The sequence below is a fragment of the Lathamus discolor genome, chromosome 2 (genome assembly GCF_037157495.1).
Source record: "Lathamus discolor isolate bLatDis1 chromosome 2, bLatDis1.hap1, whole genome shotgun sequence".
NCBI lineage: Eukaryota > Metazoa > Chordata > Aves > Psittaciformes > Psittacidae > Lathamus > Lathamus discolor.
Window position 1 is genome coordinate 115,644,504 of NC_088885.1, and position 15,736 is coordinate 115,660,239.

The 15,736-nt window shown below is 41.2% G+C and overlaps 1 protein-coding gene across 2 annotated transcripts in view; it reads right to left on the reverse strand.

Moving 5' to 3' along the window:
• The window catches only part of LOC136008644 (ras-related protein Rab-10-like), a 33,550-nt gene extending 23,770 nt beyond the window's left edge, over positions 1-9,780 (reverse strand). Inside the window, exons 1-3 of one of the 2 annotated variants that reach the window (XM_065668189.1) lie at positions 9,533-9,780; positions 2,020-2,080; positions 802-940 (exon numbers count right to left, since the gene is read on the reverse strand). In XM_065668189.1, the coding sequence (XP_065524261.1) occupies positions 802-940; positions 2,020-2,080; positions 9,533-9,701 (369 nt within the window). In that variant the 5' untranslated portion in view covers positions 9,702-9,780. The remainder of the gene's footprint in view (positions 1-801; positions 941-2,019; positions 2,081-9,532) is intronic. The other variant, XM_065668190.1, reaches the window with a different exon arrangement.
• Positions 9,781-15,736: the final 5,956 nt, after the last annotated feature.

The window sequence follows — 15,736 nt, forward strand, 5'->3', positions numbered from 1 at the left end:
AGCTCCAGAAGCAGCACACGGAAGCCAGGAGCAGGAAGGGAGATAGGAACATATGACCCATCTGGTAGCCATGTGCTGCTGAATCACTTCCCATGTCACATGAAAACACGTGTTTCTGGTTGCAGTAGCACAAGCAGCTGAGCTAACCAAACAGTTCACTGCCACCAAAAAGGGATTTTCCCTTTCCTCCTCCAGTTCCTTGCTCTTGAAACCATCTTCTCAAAAGGAATATCCAGAAGGGATAAAGAGGATGTTTGATTTGTTTGTTTTGATTCCTGGGATGAGGTAACTCCACTAAAGTAATGACATTAGGAAAGGGAAATAACTAGCTGTGATATGGAATTCTAACACTGAAGCAAAGTAAAATCTTGGGATGGACAGGGCCTTGAGCAACCTGGTCTAGTGGGAGGTGCCCATGCCAATGGCAGGGGGTTTGGAACTAGATGATCTCAAAGTCTTTTCCAGCCCAAACCATTCTATGATTCTGTGATTCACACCAGATTAAAGCACCATAACTCTATATGTGCAAAACCAGACTGGAAAGTATTTGTTATTTAGAAGCACTTCAGAAAACACTCCTGCATCAACACAGTCTTGTCCTGGATCATCCACACTGTATTCCAGTTCCGGATAACAGTAATCTTACTATTATATTGTGTGCTGAGTTAAATGTAAGAAATTCTGGTTAGAAACATGCAGCTCAAAAACAAGAATAGATCTCGTGCACTCATTTAAAACATTAACTGCAGTAACTCATTAACCATCTTCATTAAGAGATGAACTGCTGTTAGACATATTTACCTCATGTATGTCTCTCATCCAGCTTGTTATACTGTGAAAACTGTCCAGATTTGTGATGTCATATACTAGAACAAAGCCTTGTGCGCCACGAAAATAGCTAGTACTAAGTGTATGGAATCGTTCCTGGCCAGCCGTATCCCTGAAAGAAATCGTAAGATATCACACACACACACACACACACGAACAAAACAAAGATGATCAAACTGCAGAACCCCCAAGAAAAATCATTTTAAGGAGTATTCTCCAAATTTTGAGTGGCGTACCCTAACACGAAAGGAACAAGATAAGAATCTGGATGGCAGACAGAGTAGTGAAAGAAATACCCTGGAAATTTATTCTGACTACTACAGCCCTACTAGGGAAGGTAAACCAGTGGTTGAAGACTGAGTGTAACATCACTGCTTCTTCATATACATAATCATTAAGATCAGTACTACTCAGGTGATTTAAACAAAATCTTAAGTACAAGCACTGCAGGAGTCAGATGACATCCCACAATCTGACAAACCCTTTGTAAACTGTGACAAAGACAGTAAGCTGGTTTAGACAGAAGTTAGATTTTGGGAAAAAGACATAAGATACAGGGATGCAGAGATTCGTACACAGAACTATGCCTTAAGAAAGATGTAAACAAGTCTCCAAGGCGTTCATATTAAAACCTGAGATGGAAAAACTGCAGATCTAATACTGGCCAGATAATTAATGTACAGAGTTACTTCTTGAGAAGTTAAATACTGGTGAATATAAATAACCTTCAGCATTGGATGCCTGGAGAGACAGCTGTCAGTAGCCCTACATAGCTTTCAGAAAAACTTCAAAACCAAAAAAACAGAGTGCAGGTTCCCCAAGATTAATCTTACTAACTTTCTCTTGGTGACCCTTTCGAACATGCATTTGATGGGTAATGAAATGTAAACTTTTCTTGCTTTGTCACTTCCCTCAGTATTCCTATACAATTAAATATACTTAGTATGGATCGTAGATCGTCATTGCTTGTATGCTGCAAGTTTTATTGTTAAAGCAACCTAGCGACAACCCTCTTTTTAACTTCTATTAGTTACTGTAAAAAATTTGCTCCCCTAGGCCAAATTCTAATTTTAAAATGACCTAGTAGGAACAGCTGTGCTTTAGGAAGATACACAATTAAAAGCAGATGAGATTTTTCATGCTGTAATGTAATTTAGTTGGCTCTCATTTGTAATATATAGTAAAACTTACCATATTTGAAGTTTCACTCTTGTATCATTAAATGTTACTGCCTTTACTTTAAAATCGATGCCTAGAAGAAACGAGAAAATCTGTAACATTTCTCATAACATGGATTCCCTTTGAAGAGTGTTTCTTAGCTCTAGTTATCATGCAATTTTGAACAGAAAGTGAGAAGGAATTATATCAAACAGAATAACTAGCCAACCATAGACATTCAAAATTCAAGTTGTAAAAGGGAATTACTCAATGGTGAAAACAGCTATGTACCAATACATTACACAAATACAACACAAAGCAATGCCAGTACAAAGCAATGGAGGGGCAGGCCAAAGCAAAGGTGCAGATACTCTGAAACTACAGGTAGGTATTTCTATGAATAGGCAAGTGACACAGCAGCAGTTTCATGGCCTATGCACAATAATACTGGACAAATATATTGATGATTTCAGTTGTTTCCAGCTTCATCATGACAGTGTGACAGCTATGAATGGGGAGATAGAAATGCTTACAAAACTGTTATAAGTGCAACACCATTTTTCTGGCCTTACTTCCAAATCCCCCCCCCCAAAAAAATAAAATATATATATATATATAAATCTAGAATTACATGAACAGGAGTAGGAATTAGCTGTACTAGTTCAATGTAAGGTCAAACACACACTGGGTTTCATTCAAAATGAAGAGGATTGTGTCTACAGACTTAATCACTGTATATCCCAGATCTAATGCTAAAATCAAGCATTAGCACTTGAAATCGGTGCAGAATGTTCTCTCTACATACACTACAGATCTTTCCTCAAAGATACTTTCCTTACAATTTATAGTGCTGGTACTCCAAATGTGGTAGATGATACCTGGAGTTTTGATTTGTTGAAGGTCTGATCTTAGTATTGGAATCTTCCAGCCACCTGCCGCTGCCTTAGACTGACACATTTTCTCACAGTTAACTGTTTTTTCCCCAATTATTTTATTGCTGAAATTTGAAATCCTATTTGATAATTTCTCTGCTCAATTTTTTTCCTCCCAACAATAAGGCTATTTTTATTAAGTGAAGGTGACATTGGAATAGCTCCCCATACTGCACAGTCAAAATTCCCTAAGGTCAAAATACGACTCCTTAACATGACTTCAGAGTGGCTTTTCACCAGTAGCAATGTCATTTGAAAGAACTAAACAGACTGAAAAAAAGGACAAAAATTGCAAATTAATACCATTGCACTGATTTCTGTAACAATCTGTCTGCCAAATTACTTCATCAAAGGAAAGCATCCATGGCAGTAAACCAAAACTGCAGTAGAGGAAATGCTCCCTTCCTTTTTACTGACAGATGTATTGTGCACAAACCTTTGGCAAGTATACTCTCACATGCATGATTCCAATGCTATTAATATTTTTGTGTGTATGTGGTAAAAGAGTTTAGGTGGATTTTTAAAATTATTATGATAATCATGTCCTTCACTTGATGAATTTTTATTGAAACTCCAATGGAAAGGAAAGATGAAATAATATAATTGGTATCTGTAATTAATATTAAACAAAGCTTCCTTGGTGGAATTAATGTCAGATGGAAATGTAATTTAAGTCAAATTTGCTCATGTAAGGTGGAACTCTAACGTGATGGAAACATTTGCTCCTGAAATACACATGGTTTGTTTAATTATCTGTATCACTTCCTACAATTGACATTAAAGCAGTTGAGAGGGACAGAGTACACACTGGGAGGCTGAAATGTCACTTTCAAATGGTGCATTGGGAATATAGTAAAAAGTTATAATCCATCCAGGGGTTCCCAGACCTACAGGAAACAGTTCTTACTTGACATACATTTTAATAATAAATTGCTATAAGCTTTTTTTTATTTATAAAAAGGAAGCAGAGTGCTGAATCAGACTAAAACTTAATCTAAATTAAAATCAGGCTTATTGACTTCTTAAGTCAACTTCAAAATTTATTGACCTAAAAGGTCAATGAATGTTAGTGAAAAACAGAAGTCAATATGTTCTGCATGCATGAATTGTTCATGTCTTTATATGAAATTTCCAGCAAACTTAGCAAATTGGAAAGATAGAAAAGAAAAATTAGAAATATAATGCCAAAGACAGCTCACAGATTTCAGATGCTTTTAAGCCCATGTATTACACAACATGATCAACATAACAAAGGAAGCATTGATTACTGCCCTTGACATGTTATTTGACTGCAGCAGCTTGTACTTGCTTCTTTTAAGCTGTCAACTAAAACCAAGCAGTGATAAGATGGGTATAAGTTCAAATTCTAGTTGTTATTTCCAAGTCTTACAGCCATGAGATTAATTTCCTTTATTTATATTCCAAATAATAAATATACCCATATTAGGACTAGTGTACCTTAAAGACAGATCTAAAAAGTATCAAAACAGTCAGTCACAGGGGAATTCAGCTGTGAATTGCCCCTCTCTTCCCTCAATATCTATAAAATAGTATTTGGCCAGCCGCAAAAGTGCTTCAAGAAGGACTTTTGCAGCTGGCCTAAAAAATTACAACATGCTTTTCACCCCAATACAGCTGTCAAGTTACTGATGTAAAAGGCCCCAAAACCCCACTACGTCTATCCAGTGAAAATGTGAGTTTGAGCAGCTTGGCAGGACGTAAAAGCAATAGCATGGACAGACAGGGGTACATGCCCAGGTGCAGTTCTACCTAGCCCAGTTACTGTCACACAGCCGAAACCAGGACAGTCTTCAACTCTGCAAGAAGGAAAGCAGTTGGTATCACTTCTGTGCCTGAGCTAGACAAGCGCACAGAGAGATGTTGCAGGTTAAGTTTCCACCGTGTTAGGCCTACCAGTACTTAATACTTATTAGCTATTGGTGCATTACTTGAATCCTCCTGCATGTGCCAAAGCATATCTGAAGCGCAGTGGTATCTAAGCAGTCAGAAGTACTGATAATTACTGTTGTGGTGAAAAAAGCAATTCATGGCTTAAGATGGTTTGCTAAGAAAGTAAGAGTGACAAAAAATACAGCCTTGTAAAAAATAACAAATAAAATTAAGATGCAGACTACTACTAGTGTTGTTAACCCAATGGGACATGTTTACCTCCAACTGGAATAATTTTTATTGATTATTTCCTTCTAAAGTGAGTATCAGGGAATCTAGAGAGACTTAAGAGCTGGTTCTCTTATTCATTGCACATTAGAAAAAAATACATAAATTGCTTGACTTTGTAACCTTGCTCTGAATAAATATGTATTTTTTAATATTTTTTTAGGAAAAAAATCAAAATAATATTATTATTTTTTTAATCCTGAAGTTGGAGTTGTAGCACTTCCAACTATGACAGATTTGGGAGGACTCAAATCTCTACAGAAATGTTTCTCTCAGAAAACATGCATGTTGCAGGACCCAACTGTAATACAGCAAAATAACTACCTCGCATCCCGTCAGATCACAGTCCTGCTCACTTGCATACAAATGGGGTTTTTTTTGTTCATAAGCATTCTCCATGGCTTTATATGCAATGCCATTGTTTAAACAAAAACATTTATTCTTTATAGGCTACACATAATACAATGCATTTGCCTTATGATGCATGTAAGTTTAATTAGAAAACTATATCTGCTTATAATTTACCCAAACTGCGTAATTGCAGAGGAGGAAGGGCACCCAGCCTTGAGTGTTTAAGTGCTGCATAAGAAGCTTTCAATGAAAACTTACTGTGGAGGCTTTTTTATTTAAAAAAAAACTAACTACAAAATACATCATTTTGTAAAAGTCCACCACTACAGAAGCCTATTACAAAACATTTGCTTGGGTTTGTGTTTGGGTTTTTTTCCCCCCTGCAATAACACTACTATTTTTCCCAATAACACAAAACTGATTCATGATGAGACAGAAACAAGACTTCCAAAAAACTTTTAACTTCTGTGCCTACCACCCTTTGCCACTAAGGAAGGCGGTGGCACATGATTTTGTCAGGGAACTCGGATGGCTGAGAGACTGCACAGCCTAGATAATCTTCCCTCTACTCAAATCACCATTTCAGCTGGACAGGTAGGGTGAAAAATCAATTAGCATCAGATGAACTGCATGAATAGGCTGCATGACAGATACAGATCATATGACTGACTGAGCTTGTACGAAATAAACAGACATCCAGATTAAATCAGTTATTTGGTTTGATGGTGTCAACACAGAGGGAGAAGACATCATGAACAGAAAAACTACTGCACTGCATCTTCTTCCTTTACACCATTCTGAGCCATAACCAAAAAGCCATGCTCTCGGTTGTAGTTGTCTTCATGAAAAAGAAACTTCCACTTCCAGGATTACTCTTTTGTAAGCCATCACTCACAGCATCATTTGTTTTAAAAGTTTAAGCTCTAATATACCTCCTCACAGGGAATTAAATAGAACACAGTACTTCAGAAATAACTTTAAAATCACATTCAGGTTACAAATACCACATAGAAAATCATAGAATCAAAGAATAGTTAGGGTTGGAAAGGACCTCAAGATCATCTAGTTCCAACCCCCCTGCCATGGACAGGGACACCTCACACTAAACCATGCCACTCACAGCTCTGTTCAACCTGGCCTTGAACACCGCCAGGGATGGAGCATTCATAAATGCCCTGGGCAACCCATTCCAGTGTCTCACCACCCTAACAGGAAAGAATTTCTTCCTTATATCCAATCTAAACTTCCACCGTTTAAGCTTTAACCCGTTACCCCTTGTCCTATCACTACAGTCCCTAATGAATAGTCCATCCCCAGCAACCCTATAGCCCCCCTTCAGATACTGGAAGGCTGCTCTGAGGTCCCCACGCAGCCTTCTCTTCTCCAGCCTGAACAGACCCAACTTTCTCAGCCTGTCTTCATACAGGAGGTGCTCCAGTCCCCTGATCATCCTCATGGCCCTCCTCTGGACTTGTTCCAACAGTTCCATGTCCTTTTTATGTTGAGGACACCAGAACTGCACACAATACTCAAGTGAGGTCCCACGAGAGCAGAGTAGAGGGGCAGGATCACCTCCTTCGACCTGCTGGTCACGCTCCTTTTGATGCAGCCCAGGGTACGGTTGGCTTTCTGGGCTGCGAGCACACACTGAAGCTGCCTCATGTTCATTTTCTTGTCAACCAACACCCCCAAGTCCTCTGCAGGGCTGCTCTGAATCTCTTCTCTGCTCAACCTGTAGCTGTGCCTGGGATTGCTCTGACCCAGGTGTAGGACCTTGCACTTGTCATGGTTGAATTTCATGAGGCTGGCATCAGCCCACCTCACAAGCGTGTCAAGGTCCCTCTGGATGGCATCCCTTCCCCCCAGCGTATCAACCGAACCACACAGCTTGGTGTCGTCTCAAACTTCCTGAGGGCGCAATCAATCCCACTGTCCATGTCACCGACAAAGATGTTGAACAAGACCGGTCCCAACACCGATCCCTGAGGGACACCACTACTTGTTACTTGTCTCCAGCTGGACATTGAGCCATTGACCACAACTCTTTGTGTGCGGACATCCAGCCAGTTCTTTATCCACCGAGTGGTCCACCTATCAAATTGATGTCTCTCCCACTTAGAGACAAGGATGTCATGTGGGACAGTGTTGAACACTTTGCACAAGTCCAGGGAGATGACGTCAACTGCTCTACCCTTGTCCATCAGTTCTGTAGCCCCATCATAGAAGGTCACCAAATTGGTCAGGCAGGATTTCCCCTTAGTGAAGCCATGCTGGCTGTCACCAAGCACCTTGTTGGTTTTCATGTGCCTTAGCATGCCTTCCAGGAGAATGTGCTCCAAGATTTTGCCAGGCACAGAGGTGAGACTGACTGGTCTGTAATTCCCCGGGTCTTCCATTTTCCCCTTCTTGAAAATGGGGGCTATATTTCCCTTTTTCCAGTCATCAGGAACTTCACCTGACTGCCATGATTTTTCATTTACATTTCAGTTAAACATTTGTTTAAAACGTTTTAAATCTCATGAGAACAGATTTCAGGAACACTAATAAAATTAATAATATTATTAAGTCCATAACTGTCACAAAACTCTTCTATCCAAACTATTCCTTAAACTATTTCAACCCACAAATTGCAAAATGTACTTTTAATATCACCACCATACAAGATTTTTTGACTCTGCAGTGGACTGAATTAAGAGTAAATGAAATCATGCCTCAGAATAATAACTTCGTGGTCAGGAACCTACGCTCCAATATGAAACACAGCAACAAAGCTGATATTTATTTTCATGGTCGTTCTAATGTGGGTAGGTCAAGTCACCTTACTTACAGTAGGTATTTCCTCAACCAACTACTGCCTGTTATTTACCAACTCATACCACACTGAAAAATAAAAAAAACAGGACCATGCATAGTCCAAATGCAGAAACACACAATTTCTTGTTCATACTTTAACTTCCTCTTCAAGAGCGCAGAAAAAAAACCCAGAATTCTTACAGACACAGAAACTTCTAAAAATGAAAATTTCCTAACCAGAAATTGAGGAAAATACCATCTCTGGAAGTGTTCAAAACCCGTGTAGATGAGGCCCCAAGTGATGAGGTTTAGTGGTGGTCTTTGCAGTCCTGGGGCAATGGCTGGACTTGATGATCTCAAAGGTCTTTTCCAACCTAGTTGATTCTATGATTCTATGAAAATCTCCACAGCAAATCAAAGCAGTGCACCCACATTACATGTTTTCACCATATAGATAGTCAACTTGCCATTCCCTGTGGCACCACAGGGCTGGCACACCGTGACAGTGGGGGCTCCCCATCATTCCCCACCTGCAGAGGTGCCCGGGAAGGCAGCACAGCAGGGCAGCAAAACCACCTTGGTCTGGCAGGGTTAGTGACGTCCATCACGGCAATGGACCTGCTTTAATAATCACTTATATGACTACCTACAGTAGAATGTATCTTGATTTTATAACCTTAAAATTATTAGCACAAAGTTAAATCCTTTTCTGGTATGAAAGATGAAGGAACTGGGCATTTTACTGATGTCTAGCAATCCTCTAAGGCAGATATCGTTTTCTCTGCACCCAGACTGGTGTATATCAACAGGGCCTCTGTCTGGAGTCGTAGGCAATAACAAGTAAGAAACAAGCTGTTGCTGCAAATTTAAGAGTAGGTTCCGAATGCCCCGGACCAACAGCCGGCACAGAACGGTTCTGGAGCCAGGATGACATCTTTCCAGACACCCTGTCACACCTCGTTTACTCGGCTAGACGTGGCTGGACACATGCAACAGTTAACTGAGGCAGATCCGGCACCTCGGACACAGCCAGCGCCGGGCAGGCTCTGTTTGAAACAGCCCGCGGCCGTGAGGCGCACCCGGGGAGGGAAGGGCTGCTCGGAGGCCGGGTGCAAGGCGGGCGCCCAGGCGTCCGCCGGCCCGCTGGGACAGGCGCCAGCCCCGCAGGGCGACGGCGAGCGCTGCCGTGCCCACAACCACACGGCGGGGCTGCTGGGCCGTGCGGCGGGCTGGCGGGAGAGCGCCGGCACAGCCGCTCATCCTGGGGCCGTCGCCGGCCCGCGGTCACTCACCGATCGTGGCCAAGTAGGAGGAGGTGGGAGCCCCGGCGGGGGGCGAGCCGGGCTCCGTGTACCTCCGCACGATGGAGGTCTTCCCCACGCAGGACTCCCCGGCCATCACGATTTTCACCAGCAGCGGCGGCGACAGCTCCCCCGCACCGCCCTGCTGCTGCCCCGCCATGGAGAACGCCGAGTGGCGACCGGGCCGGGCCGGGCCGGCCGAGGCCGAGCCGCGGCTGGGCGGGGCAGGGGCCGCCCGGCTGAGAGGCAGCGGGCACCGCCCCCGCCGGCGGGTGCGTGGGCGAGGAGCTGCGCGCCACCGCCGCAGGCGGCTGCGGGGCTGTCAGCCGCCGGCCGGCACAGGTGGGCCGGGCTGGGCCGGGCCGGGCCGGGCCGTCCGGAGCGGCGGCGGGCGCTGCGGCGTGCTGGGCTGCGTGGCGTGGGGCCCGGGCCTCAGTCGGCTTTCAAACCGGCCGGGAGGAATAAAGCATCTCTCCGCTTTTGGTTTTGCTGTCTGGCTGAACGTTGCTGTCGTTACGGCAGCCAGAAATCTGTGCGCGTTACAGAAAACACAAACTGGCCAAGCTGGAAATTATTTAATTCCCATGGTTGCTAAAAAGGTAATAACCGAGACCAAAATGGTCGGTGTGAGGTAACGCCGCGCGGTAAGACGGCGGTGCTGTGGCCTGCCCCAGCCCCAGAGCTGCCACCAACACCGGGCCCGTTGTGCTGATACCCCTGGACTGAGCTTCCCACTCATCTCCATGCTTCACCTTCCCTCTCCCTCAGCTACCAACGGCTATGGTTTGGTGGCGGACCCTTGAGTCCATCCCTGCTGCAGACTGTGCAACAGAGCCATGTTAGACCTCTTACAGATCCTGTGCAGCCTTCCACATGCTGTGCTTCGTCTGCTGTCCTGAATTAGGATTGTGAAATTATGCAACTATGCACTCTATTTTTTCATGAAGCTTCGTCACCAAGGGGGAACTTTCACAACCCCCATAACACTTCCCCTGTGAAGTACAGAAACAGTCTGGTTTCTCATTATTTCCTAACGCTAAAGACAGAGACAGAGGAAATAGGTATTAAGCATTTCCTCTTTTTCACTTTTGGTTTGTTCTCATTTGACAGTCACCATTACCCATCACATGCAAACGATGTATATCCAGTGTAGGCTTGTTGCATGCACAGCTGGATGTTTTTACCACACTGTCCAATTTATAATGCCTTCGGGCATTTGCCAATGTGCACATCGAGCTGCTCCAGTGTCATAAATTTGGGAAGGGGTTATATTTGAATTCAAAGTGCCTATAGGCATTTAGAAATATTTGTCTCTATCTAGGCCTGTAATGACTCCCCAAAGGTTTTTTGACATTTTCATCTTCAACCTTTCAAGCAACTCCTCAATCAACTCATGCAGCACAGAGCCGTTGATGTAACATACTCACTTTTTGTGGAGGACAACTTGTGAGCTCTAGCACAACTCAGGACATTGTCTTATCAAAGGACAAGTATTATTTCAGGCTTATCTCCCTATCACCCCATTCTGAACCACACACCCACCTGCCTTGACTTGCCAGAGCTGGACTGGTTAGCCACAATCCTTAGGACTTTGTGGTAAGAGATCTTCAAAGGGTGACAACGACTTGTTTCTCAATCACTGAAGTTTTCTTAATTGCTGGAAGAATGAGAATTTCTATTACAAGCTGGAAAATAACCAGTAAGAAATGACCGACAGAATCAGCTGCTGAGTTAGCTGGTTCTTTAAGGAGTGACCTCTGTGATGCGGCTGTGTAAAAAACCCAATACTACTGAAGAAGGCGTCAGTCAAAGTGTTTCCATTAGGGACAGAGAAAGGCTATGTATTGATGAGGCTGGATACATTCTTGAATGGCTGTTGGTGGGAGAAGTTGACCCTACAGGACACTGTAGTTGACACATCACATTATGAAATCATATGGGGAGCCTGTCCTGTACAATAAAGCTGCAGGCGTGTAGCTTGCTTGATTTAACAAAGCAATGGCTAGGAGGGAATATGGCTACTCTCTGTCAAAGATTAAATGGTAAGGAGGTAAAAAAAGCTGCTTAAACAAAAACGATAATGGCATGAATAGCTGTACACTGACCATGAATATGGCCAAGCTAAACATTGTGAGGTTTCTAATGATATTTGAGAGAATTCCTAGAATTGAAGTAATTGTGAGAAAATTCTTAATAAAGGCAGAACAAGATGAATTTGTCAGAGAGGCTGTAACCCCCTGCAATGGGGAAGGACTGGACTTCAGAATCCAGAACACTTCCTATGAGAAACATCCCCTGCCATCTCAGCAGCCCTGTGAAGTTCTGCTTCCCCATGCAGAAATTTGAAGTTACCATTGAAATTATCATTACCATTTGAAGTTATCCCAGATCTGACTGATGATGGGGTGCATCTTATGTTAGTTCTCATGGATCAGAGGCAATTATGTGTATGGGGAATCTGTAACACTTATGGATAATCTGCAGCAATGGAGGGGTGTCTTCAGCCAGCTGTGCATCAGTCCTGCTCTGATCCCTTTGTGTGGCTGTAGGAGCAAGGATAGGGTGGTGTTCTGTACTGTAGATGGATGCTGTAGCGCAGGTTTGGCAGACACGTACAAGTGGGCAGCATGTTGATTTATAGATCTACCGCAAGACTTTGTCTTTGTTGTAGAGCCTTCACCCATTCTCTGCTCTGAAGCTGTTCATCACAGAATAGCTTTCTTCAAATGAGGGCAATCCTGCAGCTGCCTGCAGCAGTTAGATTTAGGTGGCAGCCTGGACTGATGGTATTAGCAATGATGCTACATTAGCTCAGTCTTTGCTCTCTGTTTGTTTAAAATTAACAGGCTCTCCAAAGTATTTTGTACATTTGAATGTTGATTTATGAGCAATATGCAAGGCAGGATTCTAGCCAATATCTTAATGAAACTCTAAATGCTCAGGGTTACTGCTGCTGTCAGTGAGTTACACTATCACTTTCCTCATATTCCTATCCACAAGGGGACAGTCTTTCCATCTCTTACCACAGGCTAAAACTATTTAAAAGTTAGCTCCTTGAAAAGCCACTATTCAATGACTGAAATTTAGTTTTTCTTTAAAATACATGTTTCGTGCTTCATAAAAAACTTACAGATCTCTTTGTCAACTATTTGTTACTGTATTTATAAAGCTAATCATAAGCAAAGTTAGTTTAATTAAGCTAATGACTTGAAAATGACTGTGCAGCTACAAAACAATCAGTGCAAAGCACAAAACAAAGTTTGTGTGATGCTAATTTAGATATCCTTGGACAAGAATGTCTTTCTCTCACATTCAACTTTTTTGGTTGCTTGCTTCAATTTCTTTGACTCTGTCTTTCCAGTAACATGATAAATAGCAATAATAATAATAATGACATATTTTTTATTAACATTATATGGGAGACTTTTCGTTTTCACACAGAGAAATTACTAGAATTATTATAGTTTTAATTTTATAAAGTGTTGGGTTATTACAGCATCACATTCATTTTCATTGAATACTTCTAAATGGTTAGGGTTACTTTTATAGGTATGATACTCAGGTTTTTGCTTCTTATCTGAAATGTTCTGTTTAAAAACAACTTTAATGCAAAATATGCAGCATAATCTTGTCACTAAGCCTGCTTTGCACATTCTTACAAGCAACTATTGTTAAAAAACAAAAAATCCTAACAGTTAAAGAGATGTACATAAGTATAAAAATCAAGGAAAAAGAAACAGCAGTGTTCAAGTACAGCCCTGTTTCTGAAACATATGGTACCTTTATTTCATTAAAGAGGCCACAGCCTCCTTAATAAAATAAAGCTTACAGAATAACACAGTAGTTCAGTGTATTCCCATCTGAAATTATTTTGATGGAATATTAGAATACTAGTGCAATTACAGATATTAGCAGCATATCCTGCAAGTTTTCCTGAGCTGAAGGTATAAGCTGAAAATGGTAGTAGGAAGAAAAGGTGAGGTTTAATGTGGATTTTAAATCTTCAGCACTAAGTCACCGCTCCTGTCAAGATTACGCACTGAATAGATTTTGTTAAGTGACCAAAGTGAAACTCTTCACTTTCATTAGTGTTAAGGTAAAACCACTTCTGAGTGGACGAAAGTGAGGTAAATTACTCATGACAGGCAAAACAGGGTTCACTAATCCTTAAATGAAATTTCTGGGCCAACTGTAAAGTATTTCAGTTATTTAAAAAATAGGATTTACTATTAAACTGGAATATAATTTTCAAGATTTCATCAGAGAACAGGGCACTTCTCTGAGTCAGAATGACTCAAATGTGGGGTTACTGATGAAAACTCTGTTGGAAAGAGATCGTGATGAAGCACCCATTGTTTATAGCTGCTTGTGACCTGGTTCAGAGCTCTAGGGGATCTTGATTTTATTTTTCTTAATAATAGAAGTCATCATTACTTACTGGATTAGGTTATTATCTTCAGTTAGAATATCCCTTGATACCCCCAGATTCAAATCCACATTTCTGACCTACTGATAAGGAAGACAAATATTAGCAGATATTTGTCTTACATCAGGGCTTCAAAACCTTAGAATTTCGTTGATCAGAAAACCAAGTAAGTGTTGCCTTCAGCCCCATCTCAGCATCATTCCTCTTGCACCCACAGAAGCTATGAATATGTAGTAATTTGCTAGTAAAATTTTGTCACTCAGCAACTTTAAGAACATGTCTAAAAAATAGGAATATTAGAGTTCCTATATCAGTAAAGGCAGTCATCTGCAGCTCCTTTTGCAAGGTATGATTTTTTTTTTTAATCTGGAGCAGCAGAAGAAATAGATGTTTTACCATACTGATTGCCATCTGTGTAGTTAATAAAATTCTAATTATATCTGAAATTTGATCAGAAAAAAAAATCACAACATTTATGGCAGGGTCACAAATGTTAATTTTTCCCTTTACCTTGACCCTGTCTCATGTCTATTACTGAAATACCAGAACACTGTGAATGAAAACTGAAATTTCTGGAAAACCAGACTTTTGACCAGTCCTAGTATCTGAGTGATCTGCTGCTGTCAGTCACTCACTGTCAGCCTTGATCACTGAACAGCCTGAGAACTACTAGCTTTAAATACACTCACTCCTCCCGGAGTGTTTACCCCGTTGCTCAAACTGTGCTTTCTTTGGGTTGCTGCTTAATTATCTGGTCAAGATTTTCAAAATCGTTATTCAGTGTTACATTTCTAAATTAATATACAGGAACCTAAAAAATTATCTAGCTGCACAAAAGCTAAATGGAAACTGCTGGACCCTCAGAAATTTAGTAATTAATTTTGTTGCCTACATATAGCCTTAGAAAATTAGTTATTAGAGGCCAATTCTTTTAAAAGATTCATTTACCCTCCGGATAGTTCATAAAGATTACTCTAATGTGTTTCTATCAGATAGAAATGTTTGAAATCTTTTATGCACTAGGTTGCCAATTGTTATCTACACGGAGGTGAGCAATGGGATTACGTCTTTGGAAAGCGGTTACTGACTGTGGGGAGTGAACTTCAGCAGATGCCGTGCGGCCTTGGTAAACACCTCCAGTTGCACGTTTGGGAGCTTCCACACCACTCAAGAGTGTTTAAAATGCCTCAAGCACTACATACACCTTTCATTTATATTATATTTGCAATTTTTTGCCATTCAAAAGCCATCAGAATGCACATAAACCCACAAAAAATGAAAAGAGCATAATCTAAGGTGCTTCCCGTCTGAGCGGGAGTTACTCCGGGAGAAAAGAAAATCGGGTTTGCTATGACTTGACTTCTTCAAGACTAGGTTTTCACCTCTGTGAGTTTACTAAAAAAAATACTTATCCGAGTCTTTTTGGTGTTGACATCAGGCCATATGTCTATAATTTCACAATTACAATCTTACCCTTTTTTTTAACTATATGCTTTGCACATCAGTGGGGTACAAGTTAGCAACTTCTGTTTTTTCTAAGTTTCCAGGAAGTTTGTCAGGTTGTTCTTCCTATCATCTTCAGTCTCTTCTCTAAATTTAATAAATTTAAATGGTTTATTATGAATTACCAACTAAGCGTTTTGTGACTGCAACAAAATTTGAAACAATGCTGCAATAAGAATAGGATTTATTTGGAACAACTAAACCTTAAAAATTACATGGGTGTTTGGTGGGAGAAAGCCTCTTTTCAGAGAAAAATGCTAAAACGA